This window comes from Heptranchias perlo, chromosome 5 (assembly GCF_035084215.1).
Source record: "Heptranchias perlo isolate sHepPer1 chromosome 5, sHepPer1.hap1, whole genome shotgun sequence".
NCBI lineage: Eukaryota > Metazoa > Chordata > Chondrichthyes > Hexanchiformes > Hexanchidae > Heptranchias > Heptranchias perlo.
The window spans coordinates 12152419-12176847 of NC_090329.1; the positions used below are offsets into that span (position 1 = coordinate 12152419).

The window sequence follows — 24429 nt, forward strand, 5'->3', positions numbered from 1 at the left end:
TATTAGAAGAAAAATGGTAGTCAAGGGTAACGTGGGCCCTTTAAAAATTGATGCGCGTAATGTTGCAAATGAAAATAAGGAAATGGCAGACTTGTTGAGTAATTACTGTGTGTCAGTCTTCACAATAGAGGAAGAGGATAATATACCTAACATTCCAGGGAAATTAATAATGAATCAAGGACTGGAACTCACTAAAGTTAATGTAAGCAAGAAAACAGTATTAGAAAAAGTAATGGCGCTAAAGACTGACAAATTCCCAGGACTTGATGGTTTCCGCCCCAGGGTTTTAAAGGAAATTGCAGATGCTTTAGCTATAATCTTCCAAAGCCCTCTCAATTCAAGAATTGTCCCTTTAGATTGGAACACTGCAAATGTAACTCCATTATTGAAGATGAGCGAGAGCAACCAGGAAATTATAGACCTGTTAGTCTAACATCTGTTGTGGGGAAGTTATTGGAATCTATAATTAAGGACAGAGTGACGGAGCACTTAGAGAAATTCGAACTGATTAGACAGGCAGGGGAATGTCTATGGATGTAATTTATCGAATGCCTTCTGGAAGTCCATATAAGGTTCCACATAAGAGACTGTTAGCTAAAATGAAAGCTTATGGAGCTGAAGGCAAATTATTAACCTGATTAGGAGATTGGTTATGTGGCAGAAGGCAGAGAGTAGGGATAATGGGTATGTACTCAAATTGGAAGGAAGTGACGAGTGGGGCTCGATTTTCTCGGGAAATTGCAGATGCGTTGGGGCGGGGTGGGCTCCGAAAATTGGGGAAATCCCATTCGGGTTCAGAAGCTGGCTCCAACCCACCAAATTCCGAGTTCCCCACAGACGCACCTGCGTGCGCACGGGTGTCCCAAATCCAGAAGTCCCGCCTGCAATTAAAGCCGGCGGGGTGATAGTTGAAGAACCAAATGTACCTCATTGAGGTACTTAAGGCACTTTATTTGTGACATATTAGATAGTTAGAATGATTTTTTAAACTTTCCCACGGCTTCTGATTCACGCCTGGTGAAACCAGGTGTGAAGGGCCAGATCAGGCAAAAAGAAATGGAATAAATTAAAGAACAAACCATTGCACAAAATTAAAACACAAAATCAACCTACCTTTCCACCCTGCTCCGATGTCCGCCTCTCCGATCTTCCCCTCTACCTCCCCCCGCCCTGATCTTCCGTTCCAGCGCTGGATGACGTCTCGCTCTCTCTCTTTCTTTCCCCCCCCACAACCCTCGCATTGCAGCTCCTGACGACAGCCAGCCTGTCAATCAGGCTAGCTGCTGGGCCCGAAACCCGGAGAGCACGTTAATCACCAATTATGATGCAATCGCGTCGGCAATGGTAAGTTTTGTTTATTCAGGTTTGCCATGTGCACCTTCACTCCCCTGCTGCCAACTTGCCACCATTTCAACATTGAGCCCGTGGTGTCCCACAGGGGCCTCAACAATTCACTATATTTATTAATGACTTAGATAACACAATATATCCAAGTTTGCTGATGACACAAAGATTGGTGGCATAGTAAGTAGTGTAGGCAGGACCATAAAATTACAAAGAGACATTGATAGATTAAGTGAGTGAGCAAAACTGTGGCAGATGGATTTCAATGCAGGTAAATGTGAGATCATCCATTTTGGACCAAAACAGGATAGATCCGAATATTTTTTACATGGTAAAAAGCTAGAAACAGTGGAGATCCAAAGAGATTTAGGGGTCCATGTATACAGATCACTAAAATGTAGTAATTAGTACAAAAAATAATCAAAAAGGCTAATGGAATGTTCGCCTTTATATTTAAGGGGGCTAGAATATAAAGGGGAGGAAGTTTTGCTCCAGCTATACAAAGCCCTGGTTAGACCACATCTGGAGTACTGTGTACAGTTCTGGGCACTGCACCTTAGAAAGGATATATTGGCCTTGGAAGGAGTGCAGCGCAGATTCACCAGAATGTTACCAGGGCTCCAAGGGTTAAATTACGAGGCGAGATTACATAAACTAGGCTTGTAATCCTTGGAACATAGAAGGTTAAAGGGGTGTTTTGTTTGAGGTTTTTAGTATTTTGAAAGGAATTGATTGGGTAGATAGAGAGAAACCTTTTCCGCTGGTGGGGGAGTCTAGGACAAAGGGACATCACCTTAAAATTAGAGCCAGGCCATTCAGGAGAGAAGTTAGGAAACACTTCTTCACGCAGAGGGTGGTAGAAGTGTGGAACTCTCTCCCACAAAAAGCTATAGACGCTAGCTCAATTAATAATTTTAAATCTGAGAGCGATAGATTTTTGCTAGCCATGGGTATTAAGAGATATGGAGTCAAGGTGGGCAAATGGAGTTAGGATACACGTGAGCCACGGTCTCATCGAATGACGGAACAGAGTCGAGGGGCTGAATGGCCTACTCCAGTTCCAATGTTCATAAACTATCAATTGGCAATTTTGAAAAAGCTTAATCTACTTCTGAAAGACACTTGTAATTTTATTCATAAAAAAGGTGAGTTTTTCCAAAGGTAACAATATTATAAACATACGCTCAATTCCAACATTATTTTCCTATAGGAGAAAGTACCTTCCGCTCTTGTTTCTGCTTGAGTTGCTGAAGTTCCACACTTCCAACTGCATTTGCCAGTTCTTTCATCTTCTTCTCATAGTGCTCTTTTAAACGACTTAGGTCCTGCGAAAGCTAAATCAAAGAAGTTTATTCAGCCACATACAGCATGGTAACTTACGGCTAAATATGTCCTGTTACTTAAAAGCATAATATTGAATTTCAAGAAAATAATTTGCGTTACTTATGTGTCAGAGGTGGCTCAGTCGGTAGCATTCTCGCCTCCGAGTCAGAAGGTTGTGGGTTCAAGTCCCACTCCAGAAACTTGAGCACAAAATCTAGGCTGACACTTCAGTGCAGTGCTGAGGGAGTGCTGCACTGTCGGAGTTGCCATCTTTCAGATGAGACGTTAAACCGAGGCCCCGTCTGTCCTCTCAAGTGGGCGTAAAAGATGTCATGGCACTATTTCAAAGAAGAGGAGGGGAGTTTTCCCTAGGGTCCTGGCCAACATTTATCCTTCAGCTAACACGACTAAAACAGATTATCTGGTCGTTGTCACATTGCTGTCCGTGGGACCTTGCTGTGCGGAAATTGACTGCCGTGTTTCCTACGTTATAACAATGACTACGCTTCAAAAGTACTTAATTGGGACATCCTGAGGTCGTGAAAAGAACTATAAATACAAGTTCTTTCTTTCTTTTACTTACTGAATCAATTTACAATCATGGTTAATCTGGAAAACAAGTTTCCAGTAATATTATTAAGTGCAGCGTTATGGAGACAGTCTAGTTTAATAGGTCTCTATTGTGGAAATTCTACATTTATGAATCTAAAAATATTATAATGTCTGGACAATACCTTAAAAGGAAATTACTATGGGAGGGAAGAGGAAGTACAGTCAATTTTAAGTGGCTTTTCCCACAGAGAATAGGAAATCTTTGTTTTTTTTTATTATCTCCTCACATACAGTTAGCTGAAAATCCAGCAGATCAGCTCCAAAGGCTGGGAAACAGCTGCTCAGCAGAATTGAATAGCAGATCAGCAATCAGCGACAACAGCCAAAAAAATCAGGATTCTTCTGGCTCCTGGATAAAAGGTTCGGTGGCAACAATTTAAAGCTTCAGTGCCAGCTAGGTACTTCACTGATGCAGAATTAATGACATTATCTAGATTAGTGTTCAGCACCAACAAGTGCTAGTCTATGGGTTGTGCTTCATCAAATAAAAGTTAGGATGATGATCTGGGTACCGCAGTTGGCTAACATTGGAAGTGATGTTGCAGAGCAGAGCAGCAACTGTGAAGCCAAGTAAAACATTGTAAAGCATTTGAATAAATCCACAGAATACAAGTTCAAGGATGTAATACTAAGATTCCACAAGTCATTTGTAAGAATACACAGCGAAAAAGCTGTAGAGGCTAAATACATTCCCATTGGGAAAAATAAGAGAGACAGATTAAATGGCAATTCAGAGATTTGTATACAAAATTTGAGTGGGAGAAATAAAGAATATAACTAAAGCGAAATAACAAGCTACATTTAAGAACAATGTTTTCACTTTAGGAATCACCCATTTCCAGAAAAGATAGCCTTCTCGTACAGCACCAGTGTTCAACATGAGAGTTGGATCAGTTCCCTGTTCGGCAGAAAGTAGAGTTACACGTGCTGAATGGCTCTCTTACGCCACGGCTTTAAAGATCCGTGTTACTGTGGTGCAGCCACTGGCTGCTGGAGCAACAGCCGATGTCAGCTGAGCATCTTTGCTGCAGCTTCCAGGAGTGAAATTGTAAGCATCCAACAGTGGGCAGAATTTTTATTTTTAATTCTCTTAAGGAAGTAGAAGACGTGTGGAACAGATTTTAACTGCTTAATTACATTCGGGGTGAAGGAAACAACACTTTTCAGGATATGTTACTACCATTTTCCTGTTTTCCAACTACATACCTCCTATGTCTGAGGAATTGGCAAGGCAACCTGCTTTCAGTCATATACCAATGCTGTTTTATTCAGCTGCTGAGGAGGTATATAAAAGATGGCTCAATAGCAATCCTGCCCGCAAATTCCTCTTGTGGGGAACGACATGGCATTCCCTCAGTAACACTGAAGAGATTTAGAACTCAACGGTCAGCAGCTTTTCTGTGCAAAGGACCTTCTTGGGAAGTACTTTACATGGGGCAGTGGGGGAGAGAATCATTTTAAGTTCTGGCCATCATTTTGCAATCATATATGTAAGGAATAGTGATAACGATCTTAAATATTATTTAAAAGTTTTTCTTCTGAAGATATGCTAACATATGAAATTGGCGATCTCGTCAAATTCGAGACCTCCTGGATCCCAGCAAATTCCACTATTTTCTGGGGATGCAGATTTCCTAACCAGCAGCATGGTTTCCAGTGGTCCCACAACTCAAAGCAGTTGTCTGAGGTCACTGCCCCCTACTACATAAGAACATAAGAGATAGGAGCAGGAATAGGCCATTCGGCCCTTCGAGCCTGCTCCGCCATTCAATATGATCATGGCTGATCCTCTATCTCAATGCCATATTCCCGGTCTCTCCCCATACCCCTTGATACCTTGTGTCTAGAAATCTATCTATCTCCTTCTTAAATATATTCAGTGACTTGGCCTCCACAGCCTTCTGTGGTAGAGAATTCCACAGGTTCACAGCCCTCAGTGAAGAAATTTCTCCTCATCTCAGTCCAAAATTTCCTACCCCGTATCCTGAGACTGTGACCCCTCGTTCTGGACCCCCCAGCCAGGGGAAACATCCTCCCTGCATCCAGTCTGTCTAGCCCTGTCAGAATTTTATATGTTTCAATGAGATCCCCTCTCATATTTCTAAACTCGAGTAAATACAGGCCGAGTCGACCCAATCTCTCCTCATAAGACAGTCCTGCCATCCCAGGAATCCGTCTGGTGAACCTTCGCTGCACTCCCTCTATGGCAAGTATATCCTTTCTTAGGTAAGGAGACCAAAACTGCACACAATACTCCAGGTGTGGTCTCACCAAGGCCCTGTATAACTGCAGTAAGACATCCTTGCCCCTGTACTCAAATCCTCTTGCAATGAAGGCCAACATACCATTTGCCTTCCTAACTGCTTGCTGCACCTGCATGGTTGCTTTCAGTGACTGGTGTACAAGGACACCCAGGTCTCTTTGTACATCAACATTTCCCAATCTATCACCATTTAAATAATACTCTGCCTTTCTGTTTTTCCTTCCAAGGTGGATAATTTCACATTTATCCACATTAAACTGCATCTGCCATGTATTTGCCCACTCACTCAACTTGTCTAAATCGCCTTGAAGCCTCTTTGCATCCTCCTCACAACTCACAATCCCACCTAGTTTTGTGTCGTCAGCAAACTTGGAAATATTACATTTGGTTCCCTCATCCAAATCATTGATATATAGTGAATAGCTGGGGCCCAAGCACTGATCCCTGTGGTACCCCACTAGTCACTGCCTGCCACCCCAAAAAAGACCCATTTATTCCTACTCTGTTTCCTGTCTGTTAACCAATTTTCAATCCGTGCCAGTATATTACTGAAGTGCCATGTGCTTTAATTTTGCACACTTACTTCTTATGTGGGGACTTTATCAAAGGTCTTCTCAAAATCCAAATAAACCACATCCACTGGTTCTGCCTTATCTATTCTACCAGTTACATCCTCAAAAAACTCCAGTCGGTTTGTCAAACATGATTTCCCTTTCATAAATCCATGTTGACTTTGTCTAATCCCACTGATATTTTCTAAGTGTCCTGTTATCACAGCTTTTATAATAGACACTAGCATTTTCCCTACTACTGATGTTAGGCTAACCGGTCTGTAGTTCCTTGTTTTCTCTCTCGCTCTTTTTTTTAAAAAAAAGTGGGGTTACATTTGCCACCCTCCAATCTGCAGGAACTGTTCCATAATCTTCCAAAATTCTATAGATGACAACTAATGCATCCACTATTTCCATGGCTACCTCTTTTAGTACTCTTGGATGCTGATTATCAGGCCCTGGGGATTTATCAGCTTTCAGTCCCATTAATTTCTCCAGCAATTTTTTTTTTACTAATACCAATTTTCTTCAATTCCTCCTTCTCACTAGTCCCTTGGTTCTCTAGCATTTTTGGGAAGTTATTTGTGTCCTCTTCCGTGAAGACAGAAGCAAAGTATTTGTCTAATTGCTCTGCCATTTCCTTGTTCCCCATTATACATTCTCCCGTTTGACCCACATTTGTCTCCACTAATCTTTTTCTTTTTACATACTTGTAGAAGCTTTTACAGTCCACTTTTATGTTCCTTGCAAGTTTACTCTCACACCCTATTTTTCCCTCCTTAATCAATCTCTTGGTCCTTTGTTGCTGAATTCTAAACTCTCCCAATCCTCAGGCTTGCTACTTTTTCTGACAACTTTACACGTCTCTTCTTTAGATCTAATACTATCCTTAATTTATTTTGTTAGCCATGGTTGGGCCGCTTTTCCTTTTGTGTTTTTGCGCCAGAAAGGAATGTATAATTGTTGCAATTCATGCAGTCGTTCCTTAAATGTTAGCCATTGCCTATCTACCGTCATGCCTTTTAATGAAGCTCCCCAATCTATCATTGCCAACTCACTCCCCATACCTTGGTAGTTTCCTTTGTTTAGATTTAGGACTGGACTACTTCACTTTCCATCTTAATGAAGAATTCTATCATGTTATGGTCACTCTTCCCTAAAAGGACCCCACACAAGATTATTAATTAACCCCTTCTCATTGCACAATACCCAATCTAGGATAGCCTGTTCCCTGGTTGGCTCCTCAACTTACTGGTCTAAAAAACCATCTCGTACACACTCCAGGAATTCATCCTCCACAGTATTATTGCTAATTTGGTTTGGCCAGTCTATATGTAGATTAAAGTCCCCCATGATTACTGTAGTACCCTTGTTACATGCATCTCTAATTTTCTGTTTGATGCCGTCCCCTACATTACCACTACTGTTTGGAGGCCTATAGACAACTCCCACCAGTGTTTTCTGTCCCTTGGTGCTTCTTAACTCCACCCAGACTGATTCTACATCTTGATTTTCTGAACCAATATCCTTTTTCACTATTGCTCTGATTTCATCCTTTACTAACAACGCCACCCCACCTCCTTTCCCTTTTTGCATGTCCTTCCTAAATATCGAATACCCTTGGATATTCAGCTCCCAGCCTTGGTCACCCTGCAGCCATGTCTCCGTAATCACAATTATATCACATCAGTTTACATCTATTTGCACTGTTAATTCGTCTACCTTATTATGAATGCTTCGTGCATTCAGGTACAGTGCCTTTAGCTTTGTCCTTTTAACATTTTTAGACACCTTACATTTTTTCTTACCCGGACCCTATTTGTTAGTGCACTCTTTTGTTCTCTGAACCGCCTCCAATGCAAGTATATTCTTCCTGAAATAAGGGGACCAAACTGTACGCAGTACTCCAGGTGTGGTCTCACCAGCACCCTGTACAGTTGTGGCAAGACATCCATGCTTTTATACTCCATCCCCTTGAAATAAAGGCCAATATTCCATTTGCCTTCCCAATTACCTGCTGCACCTGCATGCTAACTTTGTGTTTCATGTACGAGGACACCCAAATCCCTCTGTACGCAGCATTCTGTAGTCTTTCTCCATTTATATAATATTTTGCTTTTTTACTCTTAGTACCAAAGTGAATGACTTCACATTTTCCCACATTATACTCCATCTGTCAAATTTTTGCCCACTCGCTTAACCTATCTATATCCCTTTGCAGACACTTTGTGTCCTCCTCACAACTTACTTTTCCACCTATCTTTGTATCAGCAAATTTGGCCACAATACCCTTGCTTCCTTCATCCAAGTCATTGATATAGATTGTAAATAGTTGAGGCCCCAGCACTGATCCCTGCGGCACCCCACTAGTTACAGATTGCCATCCTGAAAATGACCCCTTTACCCGACTCTCTGTTTTCTGTTAGTTAGCCAATCCTCTATGCATGCTAATATATTACCCCCAACACGTGAGCTTACCTTGTGCAGTAACCTTTTATATGGCACCTTATCGAATGCCTTTTGGAAATCCAAATACACTACATCTACTGGTTCCTCCTTATCTACCCTGCTCGTTACTTCCTCAAAGAACTCTAATAAATTTGTCAAATATGATTTCCCTTTCATAAAACCATGTTGACTCTCCTTGATTTTATTTTGAGTCTCTAAATGTCCTGCCACTACTTCCTTAATAATTGATTCTAGCATTTTCCCAATGACAGATGTTAGGCTAATTGGCCTATAGTTACCTGCTTTCTGTCTCCCTCCTTTCTTGAATAGGGGCGTTACATTTGCAGTTTTCCAATTCGCAGGGACCTTTCCAGAATCTAGTGAATGTTGGAAGATTACAACCAATGCATCCACTATCTCTGTAGCCACTTCTTTTAAGTCCCTCGGATGCAAGCCATCGGGTCCAAGGGACTTGTCAGCCTTTAGACCCATTAGTTTGCCTAGTACTTTTTCTCTAGTGATAGTTTTAGATCCTCTCTCCCCTTTGCCCCTTGATTATCTATTATTGGTATACTTTTAGTGTCTTCTACTGTGAAGAGATACAAAATATCTGCTCAATGCCTCTGCCACTCCTTGTTTTCCATTATTATTTCCCCAGTCTCATCCTCTAAGGGACCTAAACTTATTTCAGCTACCCTCTTCCTTTTTATATACTTGTAAAAGCTCTTACTGTTAGTTTTTATATTTTTTGCAAGTTTACTCTCACTCTATTTTCTCCCTCTTATTTTTTTAGTCCTCCTTTGCTGGTTTCTGAACTTTTCCCAATCTTCGGGCTTACCACTAATCTTTGCCACGTTATATGCCTTTTCTTTTAACTTGATACCATTCTTAACTTCCTACGTTAGCCATGGTTGGTACACCCTTCTCATGGAGCCTTTCCTCCTTACTGGGATATATTTTTGTTGAGAGTCATAAAATATCTTCTTAAATGTCTGCCACTGCTTATCCACCATCATACCTTCTAATCTGTTTTCCCAGTACACTTTAGCCAACTCTGTCCTCATGCCATTGTAATTGCCCTTATTTAGGTTTAATACAGTAGGTTCAGATCCAAGATCCTCACTCTAAAACTGGATGTGAAATTCTATCATATTATGATCACTGTTTCCTAAGGGATCCTTCACTTTGAGGTCATTAATTAATTCTGTCTCATTACCCATTACCAGATCTAAAATGGCCTGTTCCCTGGTTGGTTCCACAACCTACTGTTCTAAGGAACAGTCCCGAATATGAACTCAACCTCAGGGCTACTTTTGCCAATTTGATTTGTCCAATCTATATGAAAGTTAAAATGTTTCCTTTGAAGCTGCTCTGGGATGCACAAGCATGTACTCAGTCAGTCAGTCACTGAGTGGCCAAAAGAGAAGGACATTCAATCTGAGGGCAAGAAATATCAAAGTTCCTCTATGGCTACTATTTTCTTCTATATAAAATGGGAACATTCTTCAACAAGTACTTCTCCTAGTTCTTCTTTCCCCTTTGACAATTCAAACCTTAAATCAATGATAATCATTATAAACTGGATAGCCCGGTGGTGAAGGATAGAATACTAGAGCCTGATCTTCAGTTACTTCCAAGCCTTCATTCACAGGAGCGCCACAGTACACACACCACACCCTGGACCAGCTCTCATAAATGGACATGAGTTTCCAATTGATGCACACCACCTGAACACAATTAACACTAATTGCTATAAATCACATGGATACAATTAACAATCATGATGCACTTTAAAAACAAAACACAGCACAGTAAATAGTACATACATGTATCTTATTCTTGTGAGATTTGCCTTGGAGGAAGGAGTTGGGAATTCCATTTTCACTTTTAGACTCTCCATCGCTTTGTTCCTCATAGCTCTCAAACTCACTGGAGCTCCAGCCATAATCCAAAGAACTTGTTGCAGCCTCGTCTCCATGTTCCACATCATCATAAATCAGTTCTTCTGGATCTGGCAACAAGGTACCAATTACAGCTGGTTATTCAATTACCACTTTAAACCTTTCTTCTAATTCTGCAATAAGTCTATTAAAATTAACACTCATTTTGACAACAATGGAAGACTCAAAAAATGACATTGGTACATTTACATATACTTTCAAAATTAAGATCATTTCTATATTTACAGTGGATGCACATATCTGTACTTCAGACATAGTTAGGTATGTATGTAATTGAGAAATTACTTTGATGGTTGAATATTAAGTTTACTTTCAAAATATAAATTATCTGTCATCATGCAAACTGCTACTTTAGTAAATGTGGCAATGGGACAATTTTTTGCCTTCTCAGCACTCAGAGCTACAGTGAGAACACTCTTAGATAACTTTTAATTTTAATTTTGTGGCAGAAATGTGTTGCAGTCCCAAAAAGGTTAATTGTGGGCCATAACATTCAAGGACAGAATGTTCATTTCAGAATGTAATAAACCCACATTAGCCAGTACTTACCCGTTACTGATGCATCTGAATTTTCTCTTGGCACATCATCATAAATCACTTCATCCTGACCTGTAAGGCAAAACAAAAATTCTTCAGATACTTTGTATATTATTTTAAAACCTCCCTTGTACAATGTTTGCATATTACTGTTGACCAAATAAATTAACCAGTCACTAATTTAATTAATAAAAATATTTCATATTAGTGCTATTATCTGAATGTTTGATCCAGCATAGAATATGAGGAAGCAAGGTGCGTTTAGTTTAGAGCTTTATTCTTAGTGAAAGAGTCTTTGATTCGTTTGTAAATTCATGGTTTCACATTCTACTCGAGCCCCATTTCAGACTATATACACAGTGATAAACAAACTCCCACCAATCTGGCCAGTGAGGTTTCAGTTGCTGTACCTTGTGATCCTTCACCAACTCGCTTCGTAAGGACATTATTTTATTCCATTTCCAAACAAACCTCGAAATTTTAAAACTTCAATATTTGCTAGTACTAGCACTGTCCCATTCTGGAGCTACAAGTACCACATAACAGATTATCTTGTACAATTATATGTCACTATACATGTTCATCACATCTGTTCTACACTGGGACAATTAAGCAATGAAGATGACTGGGAAATTCAGAAAAGTAGACATTTTCAACAAACCTTGGCCCTACCTATTACCAAATATAACTTCAGCATTCTAAAAGCTAAAATCCAGCAGGTGTTGGGATACTGTAAGCCTAGTTTGTCAGGTTATCCCATTTCATGCTCTTGTCACAGTGCAAAACCACATAGACCAGAGGAGTGGACCAGAATGAAGTACTTCATGTTATATTCAACATCACAAAGATATGACCGGGCAGACAAAGTACTGGCTGGAACAGCAAAGTGAATTTCTAGCAAGTAAAAATGAATTTGGGCAGTACTTTATATTCCAAATACTTCCACACTATACAGAAGAAAATATCAGTTTCAAGAGTATTTTGATTGATGTTTTAAGAACATAAGAAACAGGAGCAGTAGGCCATACTGCCCCTCGAGTCTGCTCCACCAGTCAGTAAGATCATGGCTGACCTTTGACCTCAACTCCACTTTCCTGCCCGATCCCCATATCTCTTGATTCCCCTAGAGTCCAAAAATCTATCTCTATCAGCCGTGAATATGCTCAACGTCTCAGCACCCACAGCCCTCTGGGGTAGAGAATTTCAAAGATTCACAACCCTGAGTGAAGAAATTCCTCCTCATCTCAGTCTCAAATGGTCGACCCCTTATCCTGAGACTATGCCCCCTAGTTCTAGACTCTCCAGCCAGAGGAAACAACCTCTCAGGATCTACCCTGCCAAGCCCCCTCAGAATCTTGCATGTTTCAATGAGATCACCTCTCATTCTTCTAAACTCCAGAGAGTATAGGCCCATCCTACTCAATTTCTCCTCCGAGGACAACCCTCTCATCCCAGGAATCAATCAGGTGAACCTTCGTTGCACCGTCTTAGATAAGGAGACCAAAACTGTACATAGTACTCCAGGTGTGGTCTCACCACAGCCCTGTATAATAGTAGTAAGACTTCCTTACTCTTGTACTCCAACTCCCTTGCAATAAAGGCTACATACTATTTGCTTTCCTAATTGCTTGATGTAACTGCATGCTAACTTTGTGTTTCTTGTACGAGGACACCCAAATCTCTCTGAACACAATCATTTAATAGTTTCTCACCATTTAAACAATATTCTGTTTTTCTATTCTTCCTACCAAAGTGAATAACTTCACATTTCCCCACATTATACTCCATCTGTCACCTTCTTGCTCACTCACTTAACCTGTCTATATCCCATTGCAGACTCTTTGTGTCCTCCTCACAGCTTACTTTCCCACCTAGCTTCGTATCATCAGCAAACTTGGATACATTACACTCAGTCCCTTCATCTAAGTCATTAATACAGATTGTAAATAGCTGAGGCCCAAGCACTGATCCTTGATCCACTAGTTACAGCCTGCCAATCTGAAAATGACCCATTTGTTTTCTGTCCGTTAAGCAATCCTCTATCCGTGCTAATATATTACTCCCAACCCCAAGAGCCCTTATCTTGCGTAACAGCCTTAAATGTGGCACCTGACTCCCCAAAGCCTTTCCACCACCTACAAGGCACAAGTCAGAAGCATGATGGAATACTCTCCACTTGCCTCGATGAGTGCAGCTCCAACAACACTCAAGAAGCTCGACACCATCCAGGACAAAGCAGCCCGCTTGATTGGCACCCCATACACCACCCTAAACATTCACTCCCTTCACCACCAGCGCAATGCGGCTGCAGTGTGTACCACCTACAGGATGCACTGCAGCAACTTGCCAGGACTTCTTCAACAGCACCTCCCAAACCTGCGACCTCTAGCACCTAGAAGGACAAGGGCAGCAGGCACATGGGAACAACACCACCTGCACGTTCCCCTTCAAGTCACACATGATCGCGACTTGGAAATATATCGCCGTTCCTTCATCGTCGCTGGGTCAAAATCCAGGAACTCCCTTCCTAACAGCACTGTGGGAGAACCTTCACCACACGAACTACAGCGGTTCAAGAAGGCGGCTCACCACCACCTTCTCAAGGGATATTAGGGATGGGCAATAAATGCTGGCCTTGCCAGCGACACCCACGTCCCATGAACGAATAAAAGAAACCTTATTGAACGCCTTTTGAAAATCTAAATATACTACATCTACTGATTCCCCTTTATCCACCCTGCTAGTTATAACCTCAAAAAACTCTAATAAATTTGTCAAACACGATTTCCCTTTCATAAAACCATGTTGACTCTGCCTAATCATATTATGATTTTCTAAGCACCCTGTTACCACTTCCTTAATAATGGATTCCAGCATTTTCTCGATGACTGATGTCAGGCTAACTGGCCTGTAGTTCCCTGTTTTCCCTCTCCCTCCTTTCTTGAATAGCAGGGTTATATTTGCTAACTTCCAATCCATTGGGACCATTCTAGAATCAAGGGAATTTTGGAAGATCACAACCAATGCATCCATTCTGTCTGCAGCCACCTCTTTTAGAACTCTAGGATGTAGACAATCATGTCCTGGGGATTTATTGGTTTTTAGTGCCATTGGTTTCTCAAATACTTTTTCCTTTACTGATATTAATTACTTTAAGTTCCTCACTCTCATTAGCCCCTTGGTTCCCTACTATTTCAGGTATGCCTTTTGTGTCTTCTACTGTGAAGACAGATACAAAATATTTGCTTAACGTCTCTGCCATTTCCTTATTCCCCATTATAATTTCTCCTGTCTCAGCCGCTAAGGGACCCACGTTTACTTGTGCTACTCTCATCCTTTTTACATACTTGTAGAAGCTCTTACAATCTGTTTTTATATTTCTTGCTAGTTTACACTCTTATTCTATTTTCTCCTTTTTTAAAATCAATCTTTTGGTCATCCTTTGCTAGTTTCTAAAACTCTCTCAATCCTCAGGCATACTCAGGTTAATTTTCTGACCAATATGGAGACCCTCAGGTGGAGTCTCTGTCCCTGCTAAGCCAGTCTGGTGATGTCAATAAGAAGAAGCATCCTGGCTCGGCTATATAGGGTATCGTGGAGATTGTGACTATAGGCCAACTTGAGCAGATTAGCGATGCTACCAGAATGGAATACTTATTGTATTTCGTGTTCAGTAGTATGAGAGGAGATGGAAAGTGAGTGAAGATCTGGATGATGATGGTGTTTACTGTGCCATTATACTTAAACCAAATTGGGGCTGTACAAGGGGTAATGATGTTAATACCTACTTTTGATAGTGCAAAATTTAAAGGCATGAAGACTTGGCGAAGGTGGACTGGGCTACAGTACTGGGTAATCATTATTACAATACAGAAGGTGAATGGAATATTTTAAAACATTGTGAAGAAAGAAAGAAGCCTTGTTTGTACCCAAAAAAAAGAGAAAAACACAAAAATGAAACCTCTGTGGTTGAAGAAGGAAATTCTAATGATAAATGAAGTAAGGCAGCCAAATTTTCAGGAAATGAGTCACAAATATAGAAATCAATTTTAAAATAACTACAAATAGTATAAGGAAGGCTAAGATCTCACTGATAAAAATAATAGTGGAAAATAGTAAAGGTAACAGCAAGGAATTTTATTAAATTATGTTATGAGACAGCAAAACAATCAAGGAACTGGGCCCTTGAAAGACATGTCAGAACAAGTTATAAACAAGAGCAACATGGCCGACGAGATAAATATTTTACATCTGTTTTCACTTTTGAGTACAATGGGAAATTCCAGTTTTATGCAATAAGGTTAAATTAGATTAGAAATAATCTATAAGAAGCTGATTTTGATAAATTAAGTGAACAGGCATACCACAATACTTCTCGTCCTGGTTTACGTGAACTTTCCACTTCACTGTTAATGTTCCTCAGTGTTCGACTGTTATGAACTTGAACTGAATTTTGTAATTGTTGCGACATAGCTATATACAGTGTGATGGTAACTATTTTATCTTCTTCATTTGTATTTTTGTTTGCTCCCCCTATCATGTTGTACCACGCAAAGGGTGGTAGAGGTTTGGAACACTCTTCCATAAATGGCAGTTGATGGTAGCTCAAATGTTTGATTTAAAATCAGAGATTGATAGATTTTTGTTAACCAAAGCTATTAAGGGATATGGGGCTACGGCGGGTATATGGAGTTAGGTCACAGATCAGCCATGATCTCATTGAATGGCAAGAGGCTGGGTTAAATGGCCTTCTCTTGTTCCTATGTATTGATACCGAACTCATTTTTTCTTTATTAAATAGGTTAACCTATAAACTCTAGCATCAGTAATTATCTTTTCCCTCGAGTTATACTGCACTTCTTTTCCGATTGGAAGTGTGAGGTCATCACTATCAATTTACACAGTGGAGATCATTAGATAATGAGGGGAGGGAATCCAGGCTGATTTCTAATTGAAGCCAAAATTTCTGGTTTTGATTTAATGTAAATTTTCAACTATAATGCACACTTTTTTTTTCCCCTCAACTGTTTTAAAAAAAGAGTGTATGGGAGGTAACTCGGGATCGGCAAAACCAATTTTTATCAAAGTACTTGAAATGCAACACATGAATTAAACTAATTTAGCTACAACGGGATATGCAAAAAACTGATGGTGGCAGTTTCAAAATTATGAAAGATTTTAAGAGGACAAATAGTTTTAAATTGCATTGAAATTGCAAAGAATCAGTAGCAAAAAGGGTATAGACTCAGGACCATCACTAGAAGAATGAAGGGGAACGTTTAGAAGAATTGTTCTTTACACAGAGCGTTATTAGAACATAGAATGCTTTATTACAGGTGGCTAATGAGGCAGAGACTATAACATCATTTAAAAGGGAATTGGGTATTTCGAAGGGAAGAATATGAAAGGGTATAGGGAAAGGACAGAGGAATGGGATGAGACTGGGTAGCTCAAGTTGAAGAGCTAGCAACAGCAAAGGCACAACAGGCCAAACGGCCGCTTTCTGAGCAGTAATTCTGGATTCTATGAATAGTAATAGTGAGCAGCTAACAATACTCATGTTAGCTGCTCACTATTACTGCCCATGTTCTTAGTTGGAGATATAGCTTTAAGTCTGAGTTTGGTCAATGCAAACCCTAACGATTCCTTGGATTGACACTTTTCTTCAACGCTTGAAAAGCTGCTGACTATTCTTCACTTTTTTTTGTTGAATGCTCTCCACGTCTTTTTTTTGGAACCTCACCAAAGTTGCACATTAGTTTCACTTACCTGGAGTTCAGGCCCAGTGTCACTTATTGTTTCATCTCAGCATACTCAACTATCATAAGCTTCTCTGCTGTACCATCGCTCATGAAGGCACATGCCCAAATACTTTATCCTAACAGTTCTAACGTCAGAAGTGTATCGGAGAGAGAGGGTATTATACACTTATCCTACAGTTCACAGTCCAAAGTGGGAGATTATAGTGCACATTATACACAGGGACACATTCTAAGTTGAAGATTTATGGTGTTTCCATTAGTAATGCATTCTTTGTGTTATTGATACATACCCTCTAGCCATGCTGTATTTGCTGGGTCTGAGGCCCATTTGGTAAAGGCATCTCCTGTTTCCAAAGCAAGGTAATCTTCACTATAATAAAATGAAATAAAAGAATCTGTGATATGCAGTGCATTTTTATTGAATACATTGGTACAAACTCAAACCAAAAAGGAAGCCGTCGCACCCACAAATCTTCATCCTCCTTGCGACTGGAGAGCGTCCAAATGCTACAGGCTCTTTGTAAAAAGTTCAGTGACGGTCTGGCATTTTACTGCTAGCATTGCAAAGTAACGTGGTTTATATTGTAAAGACTGCATGCAAAACTAGTTAACATTAAATCAATAATACAATTGGCGAACATTTCTGATCAATTTGCTGTATTGAATATTTCTTCACATAACTCTTTCTAACCTCTAAGTTCCAAAAGCAGGGTGGAAACAAATCCAATTTCTAGCCTTTCACTTGTAACATTACTTGATTCATAGAACGTGTACCAATGCAGAATATGGGGGGTTTTAATGGAGAGCGGGAATGGTGCAGCCAGGAACCCATCTGGCCCTGCATAGCATGAGGCCTGGGAGATGTTAAGCCCTGGGCTTCATCTGCATGACGTCAGTCTCCCGCCTGAACTCGGTGGAAAGTACCAGCTGTCTGACAAGTGGGAGCAGAATTTAGGGCAGCAGGAGGTCGCCGCCGGGAACCCGAAGGAACGGTCCCCAGTATTAAGTTAAGTGGTTGGGAGGGGAGGCGGGGTTGGACGTGCATCGCAGTCGAGTAGCCTAGGGCTGGGGAAGCCATCAGAGAAAGCTGCTGGTTTCACTATGTTTTATCGCAGATGGTATGATGCACGTATAAGGCCAGCGGAGGGGCGGGAGCGGGGGGGGGGGGAATTCCTACTCTGTGGTAGAGACACAGTGGTTAAAGGCTCAGGAGGCAGCCTGGCAAAAGCCTTCAGCAGCAGATAAGGGTGGGCTTATAGTTGTCTCCCCTCATCTGCCTCTAAATAAGCCACATTGCAAAAGGGGGAACACAACACTGAAGATGGCCTCCACCACTAAATGTAAAGGACTAACTGTATTCTGCAATAAGTATAGAAGCAATTTTTTATTCAAAATATAAAGACCTTGCTCAACAACACCAATCTGCCCCTTACCACAGATAGCACCAAAACGGCAGCTTCGGAATCAGTAGCGTTGTTTCTCTGGGAGCAGTTTGCCCCTGACCTGCACCCAGTACTATTGGAGGAAATTTGTGCGTAAAGATCTCTGACACTCATTCGCATTGCTACACCCTCTTCCGGTGCAGTCAGGCCTAGATCGCAGAAAAGCCACAGAGGAAGTTCGGGTGCCGTGCCCTTCAGCAGCACAACGGGTACAAAGAAAAAGCGCCCGCTTTTCCTATGCATTGAAATCAATTTTTGGGGGCTATTTGAAAGCAGGAACTTCGGCCCTTAGATGTTGTTTCAAAATTGTAAATATAATCAGATCTTTCTCACTTGGGGAATGCATTCTGTACTTTCACTGATCTTATTCAAATGCATTACAAAAATTCACATATTTAAAATGGAACTTAACCACATGACATTAGAAAGGTAAGCAACATGTGCAGAAATCCTCTCAGTATGGATTAATGAGCAGTTGTGGAAAATTTACATTATAAGACACAAAACTTTAGATTTGTGGATATACAAGATTTTGCATCTCGCCAGTGGCGTGGGAACAGCTCTGACGTATCCACAGGGTGAAAGACAAATAATTCAAATTTCGCATTTCCTAAAAAAAAAATCTGTATTAATAAAACACAGCGCAAGAACATCTGACAACCACCAAATAACTCAATCATTTAGAATGATTGTGCCCCTGTTCTCCCGGTCGACACCACTGTACACCTCTAAAAATATGCAACACTAATATATAATAAAATTAAACATCAAATTAACCATAAACGTCCCCTTTTGATCTTCATGATCGCAGTCCTAGGTCCCAACTCATGCTCGTGTGCGCTAGCATGGCTCAGCCCCTAAATTCTGCCAAGCCCTAGCCCTCCCAACCCAATAAATACCTACTGAGTGCATTCAAAGGCTCCAGACCAATTACCATGCTTCCAAATCCCAACCCAAGTCACATGGCTCCGTACTATCTCCACTCACTCCATCGTATGCACCAACCCTGGGTCCAATGCCCCTCCCGTTCCCAGCCCCACTACCTCTCACATATCCCTCCTGAAGAAGCTCCCAGGCACAGTATCCCCACCCAACTCTGGTATCCACCTTCAACCCAGTAAATGTTTGCCATCTTGCTGTAAACTGTGGGCTTTAACAGAGAGATAAAAATTTAGCACATCAGTAAAGAAACATACTGACACATTTATGTTAGAGATAGAGGTAAGGGGAGAATTAATTAGAGAGTAGGACAAAAAGACAGATGGGGAGCGAGAATTAATTAGACAGTGGGAAAGAAGCAGATAACAGTTACAAGAGACAATGGGGTGAGTTTCCTCGGGGCTTCTCCTGCTTTACCACCATAACTTCAGCAGGAATCCCGTTTACGCCCCTGGAAATTCACCCCTAAATTTTTTGGGCAGAGCAATGACACAAGAGAACAACTTATGGTATATAACTACGTATATACTATCAAAAAAATTTCACGTGTGCACCTCTTGTGCATCACACTTCAGACATCATACACTGTCTAATGCAAATTTGTACGTCATGCTTGGGGTAATTTGGAATCTATAAGCAAAACTGTGCAGGACATTGGAGCCGGAATGTTCGCAACTGTCCTTTCCACAATCAAAGCAATGGTTCCAATCTCCAGCCTGAATTGCCATTAACCTTCGAAAGAAAGAAAGCCAGTATTTAATTAGGAGGGAGACTTTGCAGTTTTATAAGGCCACACATCTACAAGTTGGAAGAATAGCACAATGAACAAAGTCTGAACACTTCTGGAAAAAGGCGATGGGAAAAGGAGGAGTTTAAACAAAGAAAATCTTCCCTTGTGAAAATTGAACAGTTCTAAATGATTCAATTGTTAATATAAAATGGACATAAACTTACCCAACTTGCTGACTGTCTGATTGAGGAAGACTAGCATGAAGGTCTTCACTTTTAAATGGTACTGTGAACATACAGGAAATAATAAAATTTATTAAAAACTTCCCTTCAACCTATTATCTGTAAATTCAGGACTGTCAAATGCTAAAGAATGTATTTGATAGAGTCAAATTAACTGGGCTCAGGATAAATAAGATTTGCACTTTTAACAAGTTTACACCTTTTCAAATAGACTTTGTTTCTCTTTCCCTCTCTTTCGCTTCCTCCCCCAAATCCTGTAGAATTCATGTCGAGATCTGTAAATATGTTTGCTGGATCATGTAAAAAAGAATCTGAAGGAGGTAAAAAAGCCATGGGATGATTATGTGGGAGCTGCTCTGAAGGTTAGCATCACTTGTGGTTCAGGTGACTGTTATAGACCTGTTGGACTTTACTCCCTCAGTCTCACTTCATCTGAACCCCTTGGTATTAGTTAGCAATCATTCCCAGCTATCCTAGTTTATTTTTTATACACCTTTATATATGGTGTATATGGGTTCATAAGCAACTAGAGGTATTTCTGAAGGGAGGAGAGATTAAGGGATAGGGTGAGCGGGTGGGTTGAGGTGGGATAAAAATGGGACGGACTAGTTGAGCATAGTGACCGTTTCCTCATTCTAAAATCTCTTATGCCCTTATAAACAAAAAAAAGTAGGAAAATAATTAATTACAGTTAAGAAATCTTACTACTAATTTCCATTTTAACAATGTAGACTTCTCACCTTCCTCATCAACAGAAACATTTCTTATTAAGGGAACAGGTGCCGAGTATGTAGGAGTCAGCAACGGCACATTGGATGGTACAGCATATCCACAGGGAACTGGCACACAATATCCGCTAGGTAGTGCATGACCCGTTGCCTTATTGTCCTGGTGGCTTTGTTCTGCTCCTGATAACTCGACTTGATCGCCTTCCTGCAGTGGTGTGATATCTACAACTGAATATGGATTCACTTTTGCAAGTTGTGCAGCAGCTGTGGGTTGTGTTGATGGATGTAGCAAACTGGAAGCAGTTTCATTTTCTACAAAAGACAGTCACATTTTTTTTTTAAAAAATGTATTTGGATGATCTACTGACCCAGTTCAATCTTTGCAAGTTATTTTTCTATCTTACTTTCTTTTTTAAAATTGAAACTAAAATCTTCACAATCCGCATGCATTTTGCCAGCTGAGCGCACGTTAGAGACCTGGGGCTTGATTCTTTTCCGCGAATCTCGCCCGAAATCAGGTGGGACAGTGACGCAGAATGAGGGAGAATTTGACCGGTGAGGCCTACCACCACCTCACCGACCAACTTGCGTTTCCCTCCCCCGCCAGGACCATTCGTTCCCTGCCTGCCGCATGCACATACCAGGGGTTCAGGGCCTGGGCGTCCCTGTCAAATTTCCCTACCGGTTCACAGTATCACGGACACTTTCTGGAACCATTGTGGGGAAGGTGGCGGTAGGCCCTCCAGAGCTGAAGTACTGGCCCGAGATGTCCCCAGTGTAGCAGCCTCTTCTTTCCCCATTCCAGCGCTCAATTGCTTTTGCTTGATAGGCTTACTGGGCTGCTGATTCTCGGGGTGCTCTGCCCCCTTTAGCTGCATCTTCTGGTGCTGCAGCCACTGTCCCGCTGCCGTACCACTGGGGTCTGCAGCTGGGCAACGATGGGCTATTTCTTGGTGGCGGGAATTCTGCCGCAGGCTCGCCATACACCTGCGGTGAAGCCTGGCCCGATTCCTTGGGTTGGGGTTGCAGCAATGTTTGAAGGACAGACGGAAATCCTTCCCCTCCAGAACACCTCCGCTGGGAGGAGGATCCCAGCTCTGTCTCCAAGGCATCTGTCAATGGTATCTTTAAATAGGCAAAGAGACTGACTTCAGATAGTCCATTCCTTCTTTATGGGGAATCACCTTTGTTTCACTCTACGACTTTCCACAACTGAGATTGGAAAATTTGCTAAGTGATAATTGATAACTATATCCAATCTTCTGCTTCCTCCGATCATTTCGATTTTCAACAAAAAGCTTTGAACATTCGCAGTGAAGTAGAATCTTAATTGTTCATTGTGTATTTGCAAACGTTCAGCTACTCAGTTGCAGGAAGACATCATTTTATTTAATGCCATTAACCAGTTCTATAAACAACACAATTAGAACTACCGATATCTCATGGAATAAAATCAGAACTACTTTGCTTCACCTTCTCGGCACGAATCTGACACTTTATCAGTGGTGAACGTGGGAAGCGTTACCGCAGAGAGAGAAACCATACCTTTTGTTTTCAGGAACTACTAATTTGGAGTGAACAAATTGGATGGACCGTCCATAACAACATCCTTTTCTCTGACAAATAGAACTTGTCTTACCGGGGCTCCAGTGTGTTAAAAACTGTTCTCAAAGGTTACTCTGCCAAATCTCATGCAACGTTACATGGGCTGTGTTACCTCAAGTTAGCAAAATGAATCAACAAACCAAGCCACTCTTAAGATAAGGGAGGTGGTCCCTGATAATATTTGTTCGAGATTTCTAATTGGGTAGAAATGGACCCAAATACCAATGGAAACCAGTCTTGTCCCCTCCAATGAGTGAGATACCATGCAAATCTCATTTCCCTGTGGGCAGCCATCAAAACATGTCTCCGAAAGTTGGAAGATACCATCTTTATCATCAATTAAACAGGAGAGTATCCTGTCAGCAGAGAGGATTCCACAAATTTCCTATTCTGGGCCATTTGGATGGCCTGGAAGCACAGGCCAATCCCCTGGCTGGGTATAGCACCAGAAGGCAAGGCAGAATACAGAAATTAGCTGCAGGCCCACGAGATGCTCCCCGCTGCTACCATTGGGGCTTTCTGACTGCTGCTAGAAAGCCACAAGGAGCATCCCAGGAGGGCGGGGGGACGGTAGGTGGGGTGGTAGGGGGAGGCGGTGTGGAAACACTAAACTGTAGAATAACCTTGCATCCGATAAAAATCTTCAGGCTCCATGTTAGATCCCCATTAGGGCTTTCGCCAGGTTTCTTCAAGCACCCCTTTACTGGAGCACCCAATACTCCAACAAAAAATGAGGGAGGTCAGGAACACCCATCCCCTCCTTAGTACGGTTACAGTGAGTGCGCGCCTGCTCCAGGCGCAGGCCCAATGTCGTCATTTTTGGAGCATAGGAACAGGAGCAGGCCATTCAGCCCCTCCAGCCTGTTTCGCCATTCAATTAGATCATGGCTACTTGGAGTTACATAGAGCCCACAGCACAGAAACAGGCCATTCGGCCAAACTGGTCTATGTGCGTTTATGTTCCACATGAGCCTCCTCCCACCTCTCAATCTAATCCTATCAACATATCCTTCTATTCCTTTCTCCCTCATGCACTTATCTAGCTTTCCCTTAAATGCATCTATGCTATTCGCCTCAACTACTCCTTGTGGTAGCGAGTTCCACATTCTAACCACTCCCTGTGTAAAGAAGTTACTCCTGAATTCCCTATTGGATTTATTAGTGACTATCTTATATTTATGACCTCTAGTTTTGGACTCCCCCAGAGGTGGAAACATTTTCTTTGTGTCTACCCTATCAAACCCTTTCATAATTTTAAAGACTTCGATCAGGTCATCCCTCAGCCTTCTCTCCAGAGAGAAGAGTCTCAGCCTGTTCAGCCCTTCCTGATAAGTATATCCGAGTTCTGGTATCACCCTTATAAATCTTTTTTGCATCTTCTCCAGTGCCTCTATATCCTTTTTATAATATGGAGATGTGAACTATGCACAGTAGACCAGAACTGTCTAGGCTGATCTGTATCTTAACTCCATTTACCCACCTTAGTTCCATACCTCTTAATACTCTTGAAATTTTCAGTTGAACCCCAGCCTCAACAGCTTTTTGCGCGGGAAGGTGTTCCAGATTTCCACCACCCTTTGTGTGAAGAAATACTTCTTGACATCACCCCTGAACAATCTAGCTCTAATTTTAAGGTTTTGCCCCTTTGTTCGAGACTTCCCACCTAGAGGAAATCGTTTCTCTCTATCTCCCCTATCAATTCCTTTAATCATCTCAAACACCTCAATTAGATCACCCCTTAAACTATTATACTCAAGTGAATATAAACCTAGTCCATGCAACCTGCCCTCATAATTTAACCCTTTTAGCCCCGGTATCACTGTGGTAAATCTGCACTGCACCCCCTGCAAGGCCAATAAATCCTCCTATGGTGCAGTGCCCAGAACCGAATGCAGTATTCCAGATGCGGTCTAACCAGAGCTAGATACAACTGTAGCATATT

General features: G+C 41.4%; 1 protein-coding gene across 2 annotated transcripts in view; it reads right to left on the minus strand.

Annotated features, from left to right (window-relative positions):
• Nucleotides 1-24429, minus strand: part of arhgef10 (Rho guanine nucleotide exchange factor (GEF) 10) — a 312671-nt gene that overhangs the window by 159736 nt on the left and 128506 nt on the right. For both annotated transcript variants that reach the window (XM_067984020.1, XM_067984019.1), the window contains exons 4-9: nucleotides 20895-21194; nucleotides 20137-20197; nucleotides 17092-17171; nucleotides 11052-11111; nucleotides 10368-10552; nucleotides 2565-2678 (exon numbers count right to left, since the gene is read on the minus strand). In XM_067984020.1, coding sequence (XP_067840121.1) covers nucleotides 2565-2678; nucleotides 10368-10552; nucleotides 11052-11111; nucleotides 17092-17171; nucleotides 20137-20197; nucleotides 20895-21194 — 800 coding nt within the window. The remainder of the gene's footprint in view (nucleotides 1-2564; nucleotides 2679-10367; nucleotides 10553-11051; nucleotides 11112-17091; nucleotides 17172-20136; nucleotides 20198-20894; nucleotides 21195-24429) is intronic.